Source organism: Triturus cristatus, chromosome 5_2 (assembly GCF_964204655.1).
Source record: "Triturus cristatus chromosome 5_2, aTriCri1.1, whole genome shotgun sequence".
NCBI classification, from domain to species: domain Eukaryota; kingdom Metazoa; phylum Chordata; class Amphibia; order Caudata; family Salamandridae; genus Triturus; species Triturus cristatus.
The window spans coordinates 338,636,517-338,653,637 of record NC_140588.1 but is presented as its reverse complement, the minus strand read 5'-3'; the positions used below and the strand labels follow the sequence as shown (position 1 = coordinate 338,653,637).

General features: G+C 47.0%; 1 protein-coding gene across 3 annotated transcripts in view; it reads right to left on the bottom strand.

Moving 5' to 3' along the window:
• LOC146822957 (serpin B10-like) overlaps nucleotides 1–17,121 on the bottom strand; it is a 273,400-nt gene that overhangs the window by 83,883 nt on the left and 172,396 nt on the right. The window contains exon 8 of one of the 3 annotated variants that reach the window (XM_085607112.1): nucleotides 14,249–14,871. The exons of the other annotated variants lie outside the window; for them this stretch is intronic. Coding sequence (XP_085463238.1) covers nucleotides 14,467–14,871 — 405 coding nt within the window. The 3' untranslated portion in view covers nucleotides 14,249–14,466. Of the gene's footprint in view, nucleotides 1–14,248; nucleotides 14,872–17,121 lie in introns of those variants that run through there. 3 annotated transcript variants of the gene reach the window in all.

Genomic DNA, 17,121 nt, shown 5'->3' with positions numbered 1-17,121 from the left:
ATGTGTGATTTTGTGTAAATTCATTCAGTAGTTTTTGAGATATTAGGGAACAAAAATATATGTGTATATCTAGATGGCTGGGTTCAAGGGACTTTTCCAGAATCCCTAGAAACCAATTAAAAAAAATAGAGCCTACAACTTGAGGAAAAATGTTGCAGGCAGTCCTTGCAGGACTAAAAACTATATGGGGGCAGGGTGGGGATACCATGCCCCTCTAACCCTTGTGAGTGGTCACAGAGGACGCAATATATATATTTTTTTTTAAGTTATGATATCACAGGATTAGTACTTAAAACAAAAAAAAAACACACAAAAAATGTGAAATCCCCCCCCCCAAGGGTGGGCCAGGGCCTGGAGGTCTTTAATAGTATATATATATATATATATATATATATATATATATATATGAGGAAGAGAGTGTGAGTGGGCCCGGGTACCCCATCTTCTAGGGCCAAATCCACTTTGAAGGGGTGGGGAATATGCAGATCTCCTTCCCGAGCCCCTGATGAGCCCCATGGACCTTATTCCCAGGGCCAAATGTTCATTGCAGGGGAGGGGACATGCAGCTCCTCCTCCCAAGCCTCTGTTGGGCCCTAGGGATCCTACCTCCTGGGGCCGTAACATTTACAAAAAGGAAAGTTGGGCTAGCGTGCCCCCCTCCCAGTGGTGGTATCTAGCCTAGGATGACAATCCTTCCCGGGCGTGATACTACACAGTATCACAGGGAGCCCACCTCATGACACTGTGGTATCCTGCCCAGGACAGTGCAGCATGCACAGACAGGGAACTTCCCTTTGCTCCTGCCTGGCAAAACCAGTAGAAAAATTCTGCTCCCAATTGTGTGTCTTTTGCCCATACGGGCAGGAGCACCCAATATGGTGCTGGCTGAGGAGCCAGCTGGGGCTGCTGAGGCCCTGCAGCTCCCTTTCGCAGCCACCAACATAGTGGTTTGTCAATCAATCAATCAATCAATGACACTTATAAAGCGCGCTACATACCCGTAGGGTCTCAAGGCGCTGGGGGGGGGGGGGTGCCGCTACTGCTCGAACAGCCAGGTCTTCAGCTTCTTCCTGAAGGAGAGGTGGTCTTGGGTCAGGCGCAGGTCGGACGGGAGGGAGTTCCAGGTCTTGGTGGCCAGGTAGGAGAAGGACCTTCCTCCTGTAGTCGCTCTTCGGATGCGGGGGACGGCGGCGAGGGCGTGGTTGGCTGATCGGAGGTGGCGTTTGGGAGCGTAGAAGTTGACTCGGCTGTTGAGGTAGCTCGGGCCTTGGTCGTGTAGGGCTTTGTGTGCGTGGGTGAGGAGGCGGAAGGTGATTCTCTTGTTGACGGGGAGCCAGTGAAGGTCTCTCAGATGTCCGGAGATGTGGCTGGATCGTGGGATGTCGAGGATGAGTCTGGCTGAGGCGTTTTGGATCCGCTGGAGTCTCTTCTGGAGCTTGGCGGTGGTCCCGGCGTAGAGGGCGTTGCCGTAGTCCAGTCGGCTGGTGACGAGGGCCTGGGTGACGGTCTTCCTGGTCTCTGTGGGGATCCACCAGAAGATCTTCCGTAGCATGCGTAGGATGTTGAAGCACGCCGAGGAGACGCTGTTGACTTGCCTGGTCATGGAGAGGGAGGAGTCCAGGATGAAGCCCAGGTTTCGTGCATGGTCTGTCGGTTTGGGTGCGGTGCCCAGGGCGGGAGGCCACCAGGAGTCGTCCCAGGCGGAGGGTGAGGAGCCCAGGATGAGGACCTCCGTCTTGTCCGAGTTCAGTTTCAGGCGGCTGGTCGTCATCCACTCGGCTACCTCTTTCATCCCTTCGTGCAGGTTGGCTCTGGCGGCGGCGGGGTCGTTGGTCAGGGAGAGGATCAGCTGGGTGTCGTCGGCGTAGGAGATTATGCTGAGGTGGTGTTTGCGTACGATGGCCGCGAGGGGGCTCATGTAGACGTTGAAGAGGGTGGGGCTCAGGGATGATCCTTGGGGGACGCCGCAGATGACTTCGGAGGCCTCTGACTTGTACGGTGGTAGGCGGACTCTCTGTGTTCTTCCGTCGAGGAAGGAGATGATCCATTCCAGCGCCTTGTCCTGGATTCCGATGTTGCTGAGGCGCCGTACTAGGGTGCGGTGGCAGACCGTGTCGAATGCCGCGGAGAGGTCTAGGAGGATGAGGGCCGCTGTTTCTCCCTTGTCCATCAGGGCTCGGATGTCATCGGTGGCGGCGATGAGGGCGGTCTCGGTGCTGTGTTTGGCTCGGAAGCCGGACTGTGAGGGGTCGAGGGATCCGTTCGTCTCGAGGAAGGCGGCCATCTGCTTGTTGACGGTCTTCTCGATGACTTTGGCTGGAAACGGGAGAAGCGAGATGGGGCGGTAATTCTTGAGGTCGGTGGGGTCCGCTGTTGGTTTCTTGAGTAGAGCGCTGAGTTCGGCGTGTTTCCAGCTTTCAGGGAAGATGGCGGTGTCGAAGGAGGTGTTGATGATGTCTCGCAGGTGGGGTGCGATGACAGCGTCAGCCTTGTTGAAGACGTGGTGAGGGCAGGGGTCGGTCGGTGATCCGGAGTGGATGGAGTTCATCATGCGGATGGTGTCTTCGGTGCTGATCGGGGTCCAGGCGTGGAGGGTGGTGGTGGGGGGGGGGTGGCTGGTCGGTCGTGGTGTGCGTTGGTTGGTTGTTGAAGCTGCTGTGTATGTCCGTGATCTTGTTGTGGAAGTATGAGGCGAGGGAGTTGCAGAGGTCTTGCGATGGGGTGATGTCGTTGTTTCCTGCGCTGGGGTTGGAGAGCTCTTTCACGATGTTGAAGAGTTCCTTGCAGTTGTGTGCGTTGTTGTCCAACCGGTCCTTGAATGCTGTTTTCTTGGCGGCGCGGATCAGCTGGTGGTGTTTCCGGGTGGCAAGTTTGTAGGAGGTCCTGTTGTCCGGTGTCGGTTCCCTTTTCCAGACTTTCTCGAGGGCTCGGCAGTTCTTCTTGGAGCTCTTGAGTTCGTCGGTGAACCATGGGGCCTTCTTGCTGCCGGGTCTGCTAGGCGGGGTCCTCAGCGGGGCGAGTTCGTCCGCGCAGCTGCTGATCCACTTCGTGAGGTTGTCGGCGGCCTTGCTGGGGTTTGCTGAGCTGGCAGGAGGGTGATGGCTCAGGGAGGTGGCGAGCTGGTCTGCTGTGATCTTGTTCCAGCTTCTGCTGGCGGTCTGTTGCTGGTGTTGGTGGGTCGTCGTTCTCTTGAAGGTGAAGTGGACGCAGCTGTGGTCCGTCCATTGAAGCTCTGTGGCGTGGCTGAAGTCGATGTCTGTGCTGGATGAGAAGACGGCGTCGAGTGTGTGTCCGGCGAGGTGGGTGGGGGTGGACACCAGTTGCTTGAGTCCCAGGTTGGCGAGGTGGTCGAGCAGGGTGCTGGTGTTGTGGTCGTTGTTGTTCTCCAGATGGAAGTTGAGGTCTCCCAGGAGGATGTAGTCAGCAGAGGGGAGGGCATGCGGGCTGATGAAGTCGGCGATGTCCTCGCTGAATTGCGTGCGTGGTCCAGGGGGTCGGTAGATCAGGGTGCCTCTGAGGGTGGTGTTCGGGTTGGTGTGGATCTGGAAATGCAGGTGTTCGGCGCTGGTCAGGGTGTTGTCAGTGCTGGTCGTGAGACGGATGGTGTTCCTGTGGATGATGGCGATGCCTCCTCCCATCTGGTTGGCGTTTCGGTCCCTCCGGACGATCTTGTAGCCCTCTGGGATAGCGATGGCGATGTCGGGAGCTGAAGAGGCGTTCATCCAGGTCTCCGTGAGGAAGGCAACGTCAGGGGCTGTGGCGTCTAGGAGGTTCCAGAGTTCGATGGCGTGTCTGTGGACGGAGCGGGTGTTGAGCAGGATGCACTTGAGGTGGGTGCTGCTGGTGTTCGACTTGGCGGGTGCTGGTGCGGGGCTGGTCCGGATGCAGGAGAACTTGCAGGCGTGGCAGCTGAAAGGTCCGTGGATGCGTCTTGGAGTGGCTTGGTGGCATTCTGGGAGTCGGCCGGTGTTGAGAGCGATGAGGGTGGCGGCTGAGTACGTCAGGCGGGTAGGTCGGGATCTTCGTTGGCCAGGGGTCCTGGCGCTGGTCGCGATCCGGGCGCAGACGGGCGCAGACGGGCTTACCTTTGGCGCGCCTTCGGCGCACAATCGGCGCGCCCACTGCGCGTGACCGCTGCGCGTTCGCACGGTCGCCATATGAGGCGAAGTGCGCGGGTGGGCGGGGCAGCTGGGAGGCGGGAGCGGGGAGGGATACAGAAGGCAAAAGGGGCGGGGCTTAGCGGCGGTGGCGGGAAGGGAGAGCGGGGCTCGGCGAGGTAGGCGGGCAGACAGGAAGGAGACAACCAAACACGGGCACAATTTACAGAATAATTAAAACAAAAACACTGGCACAAATACAAAAGGAAAAACGGAGGAGCACAAGGGAAATGCTAAACAGCAATGCGAGTGACCGGCAGGCAGGCACGGACCGCGCCTCTCGGAGGAGGGGGCGCCGTCAGCGGCAGTACGACAGTCAGCGAGGCAGTTAGGCAGGGCACAGCAGCTGGTGGCCGTGCGGCGCGGGGGTGTCCCACAAGTGGGTCACACTCACCTGCGTCGCACGGTCGCCATATGAGGCCAAGCGCGCGGGTGGGCGGGGCAGCTGGGAGGCGGGAGCGGGGAGGGATACAGAAGGCAAAAGGGGCGGGGCTTAGCGGCGGTGGCGGGAAGGGAGAGCGGGGCTCGGCGAGGTAGGCGGGCAGACAGGAAGGAGACAACCAAACACGGGCACAATTTACAGAATAATTAAAACAAAAACACTGGCACAAATACAAAAGGAAAAACGGAGGAGCACAAGGGAAATGCTAAACAGCAATGCGAGTGACCGGCAGGCAGGCACGGACCGCGCCTCTCGGAGGAGGGGGCGCCGTCAGCGGCAGTACGACAGTCAGCGAGGCAGTTAGGCAGGGCACAGCAGCTGGTGGCCGTGCGGCGCGGGGGTGTCCCACAAGTGGGTCACACTCACCTGCGTCGCACGGTCGCCATATGAGGCCAAGTGCGCGGGTGGGCGGGGCAGCTGGGAGGCGGGAGCGGGGAGGGATACAGAAGGCAAAAGGGGCGGGGCTTAGCGGCGGTGGCGGGAAGGGAGAGCGGGGCTCGGCGAGGTAGGCGGGCAGACAGGAAGGAGACAACCAAACACGGGCACAATTTACAGAATAATTAAAACAAAAACACTGGCACAAATACAAAAGGAAAAACGGAGGAGCACAAGGGAAATGCTAAACAGCAATGCGAGTGACCGGCAGGCAGGCACGGACCGCGCCTCTCGGAGGAGGGGGCGCCGTCAGCGGCAGTACGACAGTCAGCGAGGCAGTTAGGCAGGGCACAGCAGCTGGTGGCCGTGCGGCGCGGGGGTGTCCCACAAGTGGGTCACACTCACCTGCGTCGCACGGTCGCCATATGAGGCCAAGTGCGCGGGTGGGCGGGGCAGCTGGGAGGCGGGAGCGGGGAGGGATACAGAAGGCAAAAGGGGCGGGGCTTAGCGGCGGTGGCGGGAAGGGAGAGCGGGGCTCGGCGAGGTAGGCGGGCAGACAGGAAGGAGACAACCAAACACGGGCACAATTTACAGAATAATTAAAACAAAAACACTGGCACAAATACAAAAGGAAAAACGGAGGAGCACAAGGGAAATGCTAAACAGCAATGCGAGTGACCGGCAGGCAGGCACGGACCGCGCCTCTCGGAGGAGGGGGCGCCGTCAGCGGCAGTACGACAGTCAGCGAGGCAGTTAGGCAGGGCACAGCAGCTGGTGGCCGTGCGGCGCGGGGGTGTCCCACAAGTGGGTCACACTCACCTGCGTCGCACGGTCGCCATATGAGGCCAAGTGCGCGGGTGGGCGGGGCAGCTGGGAGGCGGGAGCGGGGAGGGATACAGAAGGCAAAAGGGGCGGGGCTTAGCGGCAAGGCGGGAAGGGAGAGCGGGGCTCGGCGAGGTAGGCGGGCAGACAGGAAGGAGACAACCAAACACGGGCACAATTTACAGAATAATTAAAACAAAAACACTGGCACAAATACAAAAGGAAAAACGGAGGAGCACAAGGGAAATGCTAAACAGCAATGCGAGTGACCGGCAGGCAGGCACGGACCGCGCCTCTCGGAGGAGGGGGCGCCGTCAGCGGCAGTACGACAGTCAGCGAGGCAGTTAGGCAGGGGTGCCCAGGTGGGCTCCGGGGTAGCCCAGGTGGGCTCCGGGGCACCCCTAGAAGCCCAGGGATGGGGTCCTGGGACTGTAAAGGCTTGGGGAGGGGGCTATGCAACCCCTCTCCTTAATTTAAAAAAGGCCCTGGGGGTGGGGTGCCTAGTGACTTAGGGCGGGCAGCCATGGGTCTCTCTCCCCTTATAAAAAATAATATATTGGTGTCCCGCTGGCACTGGAAAACCCAAGTAATTGTTTTTAAAGTGAATAATAAATGAGCGGTAGGAGCAACACATTTATTATTCAATGCTCCCTTGAAGGAACACCCCTTAATGTTGTGCAAGGGGTTTATTTATTTTTAAGCTTGGCGGTGCCCCTAGAATAGGGAAGGGCGCAACCAAACCTTTTTTTGTGTTGTTGGGGCTCCAAGAAATCCAGGAATCCTCCAGAAATCTAAAAAAAAATCAAAGGGCAAGTCTCCTGGGTCAATCAATCTATGATCCCAGAAGGACTTACAATATGTTATTTAAGCACTTCTAGCTGGAGCTCTTTTTCTCTTCAGCTGGAGTGCAAGGCCCTCTTGTGGTTGTTTTTAAGATTGCATTTTCTGGGTCAAAAATGTTCAAAGACTCATGAACATGTTATTTAAACAAAAAAAACAATATGTCTCTGACAATGTATTTTAACATTTTTCACCCACAAAATGTAATAATAAAAACTATGTTAAAAGAAAGAGTTACAGACATGTTTTTTTAATTATTACTTTATGAAATATTGTTATAATAAACAATATTAATGAACATTGCATTGTGTGAATTATTGTAGTAACTATAGCTTATGCCATAAGGTAACTATAACTTGCACACTTGGCGTACATAGCTGATTACCTCACATATTGCATAACTTATGACATGTTCTATAACATTGAAAATATCACAGCAAATATTTGAAATAACATCTTTGATAAGAAGACTGTGCATGGGGGCGCAAGTTATAGTTAACTTAGGGCACAACAAATAGTTACTAAACATAACTATAACTTTCGACTTTCAGTGTTTTTTTTAGTTTAAAACATTACGCTGTCACTGAAATTTGTACCTAACTATAACACCACTTTAACCTTTGATTTTTTCAGTGAATACATATTGATCTTAAGCCAGGGAAATTTGTTTGTTCTTTTAGTATGTGGAAGCATTTTGTGGCTCCACAAAGCTTTGCATGCCAATGTGAACTCTCCAAACAACACCAACCAAAAACATATCAGGTCACTTCTGGAGAAATGGAGGGCTTTCTGTCACATGCTGTGCCATGAGAAGTTTTGCATTAAATAACCTCAGAAAATGCTGATAATTTTGAGAACATGCAGGAGATGTGGAGATAATCAATAGCGTGGGGAATGTAAAACAATTTAAAACAGCTACTATATAACCCTCCTAAGAGCCATTTATTTATGTATATATGTTTTGGTATTACTACAGTACAAAACTAGCTGCATATCATAGGAACACTGAACAGGAGACAAGCCCCAGTGGGGATACATGGGTGTGGGTACATCGTGTGAAAGTAGAGCTAGTGGAAGAGGTGAGAAGTCAGGTAGTATTCCGTCAAGACGTGAGTTTTCAGTTTCTTCCTGAATATTAGTAGTGTTGGTGCTGTTCTGCTATAGATGGGGATATTGTTCTAGATCCTGCTGAGAAGGAAAGTTTTCTTGTTGTATCCTTCCCGCAGTGTTCTGTCATCTGGTGTTGACCGCCAAATATTGTTAGTTTCTTAGCTAGGTAGACACAGATCTTGGTGTAGAGGCCTTGTAACCAATGGCATAGGAAGGATGCAAATGGCCTTGGTGCAAGCAAGGAAAATAGCCCCTTTGACTGCCAATCGGATGATAAAATACAGAAATTATCAGGGTTAAATGGCACCCTCAGTGCTCTAGGCTCCGTTGCCCCAGCACCTGCTGCACCAATGGAAGCTACGACCCTGTGTGCAAGTGATGCAACTGATTTTGAAGATGATCTTGATTTGCAAGGGGAGCCAGTGTTGATCCTTTACCATGAAGGTCAGGTGGTTTGATTTCTACTGCCCCTTGATGAGCTATGCTGCTCCACGAATTTTGAATTTCGGGGGAGCGATGGTGGTATCCAGGATGTTATTGAGCAGGGCATAGATTATTGTTATGAAGTCTTCTCCCGAGGAAAATGTTTCACTTTTTTCGAGAGCCAGGCTTTTTTAGAATTTTTGGGAATGTGTTGAGCTTGATTTTGAATTTCTTTCTTGGTTTGCCTATTAATTTACTGCTATAGTGTGTGCATTTTCTGACCATTTTTTACTTCGCAAACATCTAAAGAAAATATAGCCAAAAACATATAACACAAGAAAAGGATCTTTTCAGAGCCAAGTACACTGCTTTAAAATTGAATATCAATGTTCTTTCTGTATACAAATTTCCACATTTTGTCAGAGGCTATCAACAGCTGGTACTGCACACATAGCATCATATATAATGCTCTTTGCCTTGCATATCTTATCCTGGGGCCACGAGGTTTGCTGATGGCAATGTCAAAATTCTCAGCTTGCATCCAGAGACTTTCATGTACTGTCATGGTGATGTCCTGTTGTTCATGGGCAGAACATCCTGTGGCACGCTCTGGTCACCGTGGTAGGCTGGCAGGTTCATATTTGCCTTGGACGAAGTTGGGAAACATGAGTTGCATTTGCAAAAGGCAATGATACTCGGCTTGCAGGCAAAGTAAAATATTCAACCAGTCATAGCTCAGAGCCAGCTGTACTACTAAAATAGGCGCTGGTCTATATACGCCTTCGCATGGGAGCAGGTATGCCGAGGGCTAGACCCTGTGCTGAGAGTTAGCTAGGCATAGTTGAGGTGGCCTATTGCCTCTGCATCCCTTCCTCTTCCGTGCTCAAATGTCTTAATTTCACACACTGAAGCAAAAAAATATAGGTCATGCTCCTACTGCAGAACTATGCTTTCAAATTAAAAGAGAGTTATCAAAATTAAGGAACATGCTTAGTTCAACCAGTTTTTCTGCAATCCTCAAAGATAAAAAATAGTTGTGCATTATATGTTTAGTTAAAAAATATAACAAATCATATGGACATGTCAACAGAGTAATTGCTGTCCAATTCTGAGTTTTATGCTTTCCCACTATCACCGATGAAAACACCACCAGAGCATCACGTCTAATGACGCTCAGGTGGTGCAGGCTGCTCAATCATATCTACAAGTCCACGGAAAGCCATCTCTGCTGACATGCTAACTAGGGCAAGCATCTGTTCAACATGGAGTACCTCTCTGACAAGAACAATAATAAGGTTTACCTGAACTATCGTACCAGTCAGTAGAATTACAAGAGCTGCTACAATTTAGGTCAGCAGACATCCATTCAACCAATGCACTAGATCCTTTGACGTCGCCAACATTTTGTTTTACCTTTGGCTCCATATCAGGTAAGGTGAACCAACAATCCAATCTCTGCCACTATATTGACCAGAGGAATTACCACCGCAAGGTTGACAGATTGACTTCTGGCCAACTAAGGTGCTAACACCTAAGACAACTTGAAAACAATCTCTTTACCCATGATGAACTATAAGGCAAGAGAAATCAGAAAGTAATCACAGAACTAATCATCCAAGACATTAAAGAGTCGACCTCAGGGTCTAGTAGAAGTAATGATTTATGCAATTTCCGACATGTCCGCCGGACATTACACTATCATACCATGGCTGTATCTCCACTGGCAAATACCAACAATATGAGTCAACACATCACCATTAGCAAACTTTTCACCACAGCAATGTAGCGATCTACAATCATACTGTGAAGCTCACATGCTTGTTAAGGTGCCTGTTGAAATACTGTCATTTGGGTGTCATTACACCATACCAAAAATAACCATTTAATCCCTGCCCCCTTCTGGCAAAGTCTTCCTTTGACATGTTCACCTGGCACACTTGGCTGCAACCCCAGTATGTATCCCTGCAGATTGTTCACAAGTATTAAGAATAGATTTTAAGCAGTTCCATGTGTACTCCATTGAACCTTTTTTCACCCCTCCTTGTTTTGTGATATCTCTATTGGTACCAAGGCAATATTATGACATTTGATAGTATCCTACCCTTCATATATTGCCTATATGTCACATTGGGTCTTTCAGAGTCCACTCATTATGGTGGCAGAAATTATGGCCACCATAAAGAGCTCTTCAATAGAGTTTCTGATTTATTTTCATGGCTCAGACTGCATCTAAAATGGTGTCAAGCACAGCCAGGACCTCTGCAGAGCACTTAATTTAAACAGCAGATAATCCTGAATACACATAGTGTCTTAACATCAGGCAGTGACTGTCTTAAATTGCCAACCACGATGACATGCTGCCTTCACCTCAAATCCTAAAATATGCTCCTTCAATTCGCTACTGGCAAAAGAAAGCAACAAATTAATCAGAACTAACAACAATGCAAGATTGACAACCTTCACATGTCCCCCAAACATACTTCAAAGCATATATTTAGAATCCTTTCCTGTCATACTGATGAGAGTGATCATTTATTTTTCTTTGTCAACTGGAGAGATCCCCAGCAACATGAAACACTTTACATTAACCTCATCCTAAAGAAGCAAGGAATCAGTCAGAAGGCAAAACAAGTACCCCTGAGCTAGACAAACCGAATTCAAACCAGGAATATATATCAAATTAGTACTGATAACTATTTTGAATGACCTACAAATATGGTTAATTCTAACAAAGACATCTCACGTCTGCTACTCTAGCCATTTTTAAAGTGTGACACAGTTGCCCACAAAGAACTAGTTTAAACACAAATTGACCCAGGGTACAGACCTTAAGTGGATACAATACTACTTCACAGACTGAGCCCATATTTCCTCAATTATAATTAACACCATCCATAGTTTAGGTAATAGTCCACAAGGCTCAACAACTGACCCTCTGCCTTTCAATGTACACATGTTCCCTGCATCCTAATCCCAGCAACCCCTTCAAGATTACCTTCTCCAACTAAACTGACAAAGCCAGGGTCATGTGGGAAGCAGAAACAATCTTGGCAAACACTCTCCTGTGGACCATGGCAAAATTAGGGCCCTACATTATAAGGTCTCTGAAGAGAGGTTCGAACTCAACCTTGGTGTGAGCATGGACTCAAATCTCTAACTCTATATCCAAGTTAAGCACGGTGACCAGAGACACATTCTACAAAATGAGAACTGAACATTCTGAGATCTTTCTGTAGGTAGGCTACAAAAATCATAGTTCTAGTGCTGTCACATCTTGATAATGCCAGTGGGATATACATGGGTCCTTCTAAGCATCTAATCAGTAATCTACAAAGTATCCAAAATCATGCAGCCAGGGAAGTCCTAAACTTAACAAGAGGTACCCTATTATTCCTACTCTCAAGGCTCTGCTCTGGTTATGAGTCACAAGTGGTACCTTCTTCAAAGCCCTTACACGAGACAGGAACAATCTTCCAACAATCCACTCTCAAACTGTAAAGTAAAAAGAGAAACTTCAGTATTAGAATGCTCAATTCCTGATTAGTCCCTTTTTCAAGAAAACTCGCATTGGTGGGAGTCTTTTTTCTATTCACACATGTAAGCTCTGTAACATTCTCCCTAACAGAATAAGGGTCATCAGAAGACAGATATAATTCAGAAAAGCAATAAAGACTTAACTGTTCCCAAAATGAGAACTTAATTGATTTTCGGGCTACAAATCATACTGGTGTGTATATGGAGCCTGAAAAACTACCCCACACTATTGTTTGCAGAACAGTTATTGCATTAGACACTGTTATATGGCACAGTGATAGGTTTGGAGAACATATCCAAGCCTTACGTTCAATATCAAAACACCCTATTCATAGGTCACCCCTCAACTAACACTCTTCCATTCACACACAACAAATGGAGTCACAACATACTTATCCATCCACTAGGCACTAACAGGCCACATAAATTGGCAGCAAAGTCATATATAAACATTATAGAACAACAGGTAAGTAGGGTGGGTTTGCCGATTATTTTTCTGAATTATATTTATTGTTCTGACTATAATCTTTGAATCAAATGTCGATCCAAATTTCTTTTTTGGGCAACTGGAATAGTTTGCTGGACTCTGAACACATTCCAGACCTTTTTTTTTTAAATTAAATATTGCAGCAAGTGTAGTTTAGGTTTTTTCTCAAGTTATGTGTCTATTTCTATTAATGAGATGAAATATTGAGTGGAAGTAGAAAAATAATATTTATAATAGTTGCTGGTCATCCACCTACAAATGGTATGATATGCTGATATTTTTATAATGGCTTCAATGAGTTCCATTCACAAATTCAAGAGGGTTGGGGAAAGAATCAAAACTTCGGATGCACCCTACCAATGTGGAGGAGCACTGGAGGGGTGTTTGCAATTTTCACACATTTAAAGTGTTTGTTAATGGACAAAAAAAAGTATTCTGTCGTTGAGAATTTTCAGGAGCTAGAAATGGGTGACTGTGTTGCCGATACATTTTACGACATGGGCAAAGTGGGCTTTCAGGGGCCCCCTGATAGAGCCAGCTCTGTTCTGCAGAGAATACTGCCCTGATGATCATAAATAATTCTTAAACTGATTATTTTAAATACAGTTTTTCATTAATTTATCTTTAATGTGGGTATGTGTGAGCCTCTATTACAGGCATTTTGCAGAGAGATGTTGTGTTCATGTTTCATGCAACATCTGTAAAAAAGTGCGAGCGTGTTACAGAGATTATTTGCAGGAATATTTGTGAGCTGGTGCTATGTTTCAATATTCAAATCACGTCACTGTCCCTAAATATTATATGTAAACACATTTGGAATTTTGATGAGTGTGCCTGTGCCCTGTCAGTGACCTGGTCAACTAGGGCATGAAAAACTGAAATTACATCATAAATTCAAAGCTGTTCTGAACAGGGATCTCCAAAATACATTTGTCCAGGGTCCCCAAAATCTATAAGATGTCCCTGCTGTGTTGAACTTCATTGCCAGATCTTGGAGTGCGAGAGGTCATGTGTCTCCATTGCCAATGATAAAGAGGGCATCATCTATGATTTGAAGCCTAGCCGTCAAAGTGCTTCATCTCTTTCTAAAGTCGGATTGGTCGCTGTCAGGAAGGTTTTTTGTGCTATGAATTGATAATGTTTGTTCGCAATACTCCTCTCTAACCTTTGGAAAGGAAGAGAATATGAATCCTTTTCGTTCTTTGAGGGAATTTCGTTATTTGAGTTATTTGTTTTTGCAGCTTCACTTCTCTGCTTCTCTGTGGCACCATTGAGTGATTTTTTGGCAATGATAACAAAATATCTAGAGTAGTGACGTGGTGCACACTGTGGTTATAGAAGTATGCCTCTGATGTATATTGTCAAGGCTTGCCCTGTGCTAAATCAGGAATGAAGAAAGTTGTTGAAACCTCGTTTTTCTACTGTTTTGTACTGTCTAATGGTTGTGGGCTCACAATTGGTGAACATGTTTGTGACGTATATGGATATTGCTTTGAAAATGTTGCAAAGGTTTCACACAATCTTATCATTTGTAATTATTTCCATAGGTGATCAACGTTTAGGGTCTCCAAAGAAATTCTCAGGAGTAATCAGGGAAATAGTAGATTTGCATGAGATGTGCAAGGTTGATCATTCACAGGAGCAAGCTGTGTGAAAATGTACATTAACACATTCTTACCTTACACTACACCCCATGAAATATGAAGTGTTTCATGCCTTTCCGCTTTGTAGAAACATATGTACTCTATCCTTTCTTTGAACACATTACAGATTCTTATTTGTGGATTTATACCCACTGGAGAATGCTTTGAAACACATCTTATGAACCAGATGAATCTTCTCCTTTGTTCTCACCATCATGCACTACATCAGAGTTTCTACATCATGGACATGTTTGTGTTTACAAATAACCACTTGACTGGTATATTTGAAGCCCAGACTATGAAAATCATTTTTAAATCGCCTTTGAGGGTACCCAGAAATTGTTGAAGCTCACTGTGCCATTTAGAGTCACCTGGCTAGCTGGTCAAAATGAATTAAGTTCAAAAACATTTAAAGTGATTTAGGGAAATGTCTTTATTTTGAATAATGAGTCACATGAAATTGCTGCACATCTGTTTGAAGGCAATCATTCATTTACAATGATTATATTAATTTCACAAATAGCAAATCTTGTTTTCATTAGGTGAATATTGCTATATGAATATTATGAAATCCCTTAAATTTTTAGGGTCAGGAATGACTGGATAATATTTGGTAAATTGAACATGCTCACATTATGGGGAGCAGAATCTGCCATAGAAGAGGATACTGCCAGTCTTGTTATGCCGGATGAAGAAGAGGAAAGGGTGGTCTGCCTCAAACAAGACACTGATTGGCGCCATTCTCATTGTCACGACTGCGGCAGTAGCAGCAGCTGCCTCGGTGCCCTCTTCGTTCACCTCCACAAAAGCCTTGTGGAACACCTTGGACAAATATAGATCATTGTTTGCAGACATCCCTGTAAAATCAGCACTTCCCTGACTGAAGGCTTCGCTCATTCCCATGATGCTTAGAGTTTGTTTGAGGTCATAACTTTCTTCCATCTTGAACTTGGGCAGAAAGACTTCAACTGTCATGTTCTCCATATTATCTGACCGGGTCCACTTTGATATATTTTCATTAGTCAATCCACGTTCTAGCTGCAATGGTAAATAAAAAAGGAAATCAAAAAGACTGTTGTACACAACTTAAAAAATTGGGTGACTTACTGAGTAAAGAAGGTAAGTGACTTGGTGAACAATGTTACTCATTGCAGCAGTATGCCATAAGCATGGCACTTTGCATTTGTTATAATCCAAAACACTTGAAGCCCTGTATTCCTCTTCACTCTGCGTGTGTGGGATCAAGACATCACCTGTGGTCCTATTACATATGGGGGCACATTTCCAGTCTGCTGTATGGTACCCTCTTAATTGGGTGCACAGGGCATATATAGAGACTATGTTCTGCTTATAAAAAATGTGGTGGTCCAAGGGATGGTGCCAAAATCACACCTACATAGGAATGTGCGCATTAAAGAAAGGTAGGGCATCTGCATGAAACTGCAGGTGTTGGACCCAGTCTCGGTTTAAAGAGGGTGCTGGAATACCCCCTCTTTCTGGTTGAGCCTGTGGCTGCCCCAGTCTGTGCTGGGATGCCGCACGGATCCCTCCCAACGGGTGCTCTCAGGTGATTGCACTGACAGTGCAACACCTCATATGCGGACCACAATCAGTGTGCCTCCTGACAGTCTCCTTGGTCCTAAGCCTGTATCACTAATATTTGGTGGAAGCTGTACCCTCATATGCATGAGTCAAGGACCTTGCTGTCCTTAGAGTTTTGGGGGAGTGCATTTCATTAGAGGGGCATCATTTAGTGGCTAAGATGGGCTTTATGGCCAAGTGTCCCTCTTCTGCAGGGCCTTTCTCAGGGATGCACCCAAGAGGGATGCAGAGCATCTGTCAGCTAAGAGAGATCCATGCACTCCTGCACTCCTCAGGTGTCTGACGCCCTATCAGAACACTCTGTTGTAAGTATTTTTCAGGTACTCAACAGGCCAATTGTACTCATTCTGTTGGGATGGCCATCTAAGCTATACTATTGCAGTCCTCCTACCTTCCCTCCCTTACCAGGGAATCCTGCAGGTATACTGACCCTATTAGGCGATATTAACATTTTTACAGGACCAGTATTCCTCGTAATGATGGCATTCACAGCCGTAAAGTTGGCTGTCCATTCATTCTGTACTGCTCGACCCTCTAATATTTAACCTAAACAGACAACGATCTCAGTTGTAATGATGGAAAGGAGAAGAATAAGTCGTCCAGGCAGAGTCAATGAGAAGGGGTGGAATTTTAGTAGGGATTAGGGTATATTGACTTTCAATTGAACAACATGGTCCTAAAATAGAAATTAGAATTAAATGGCAGGCATTCTAGATGAATTTCTGTTGGATGTTCATTGTTTACACTCACTGATGATTTTTTTCCTGCTGAATTTTTCCCACTGCCCAGCTTCTTTTTTCACCTGCCTGACAGACTACCCTCATGTCATGTTATGTTATCCACTTTTGCATGGCACAAGCCGCCATTTTTGTGGCATCGCCATACATATTAAATAAATATATTTACATAAACTAAAATTAAATAAATTACACAACCTAGACAAAGTGACAGAACAGAGAAATAGAAGTTAGCTTGGTACTTTCTTTTGAATAATGGCGTTTTTAAACTTTTCCTGAAGCCAAGGATTGTTGTTTTCTCTCAGATGTCAAGCTAATTTAGGCTTAAGTGACCTGCAGAGAACACAAGCTAGCACTATGGACATTGACTCACTGAACAATATTGACAACATTAAAGGAGTTTAAGAAGAAACCTAAGTAGACAGAGGCAAATAAAGCCTACTATAAGTTTACTAAAGTTGCAGGAGACCTACCTCTGGGCTTACTCACCGCACTTAGGGCATTTGCTGCAACAAATTGATAGAAAAAGAGAATGTGTGAAATAATCATAGCCACTGGCGCTCAGTCAGGGCTGCTTTACAGATTATCCTCTTTCACCCAACATGCCATTCTAGCTATATGCAAATCAGTTTTGGTCGTACTTCAATCGGAGCAGGCCAACCAGATCAGCCAAGCCAAAATCAATTCAGTGTCGCTTGTGCTCCCATATAGAGGGGACCTGGTCTGGCATTTTAGACTGGACCGTTCCTACTGGGACAAGACAAAGGGTCATTTGCATATGGCTCATCTCTGTCTAGAGTGGCTTAGTGGGCAAAAATGATGTACTGGAATGCAGTAACAAGTAATTACCAGTGGTTGGAATTAATTTGAGAATCCCACCTATCATCTTTTTGTTTTCCTCAGTGTGATGCCCTTTGAGTGACGGGTATGCCCATAAGTAGGTCCCATG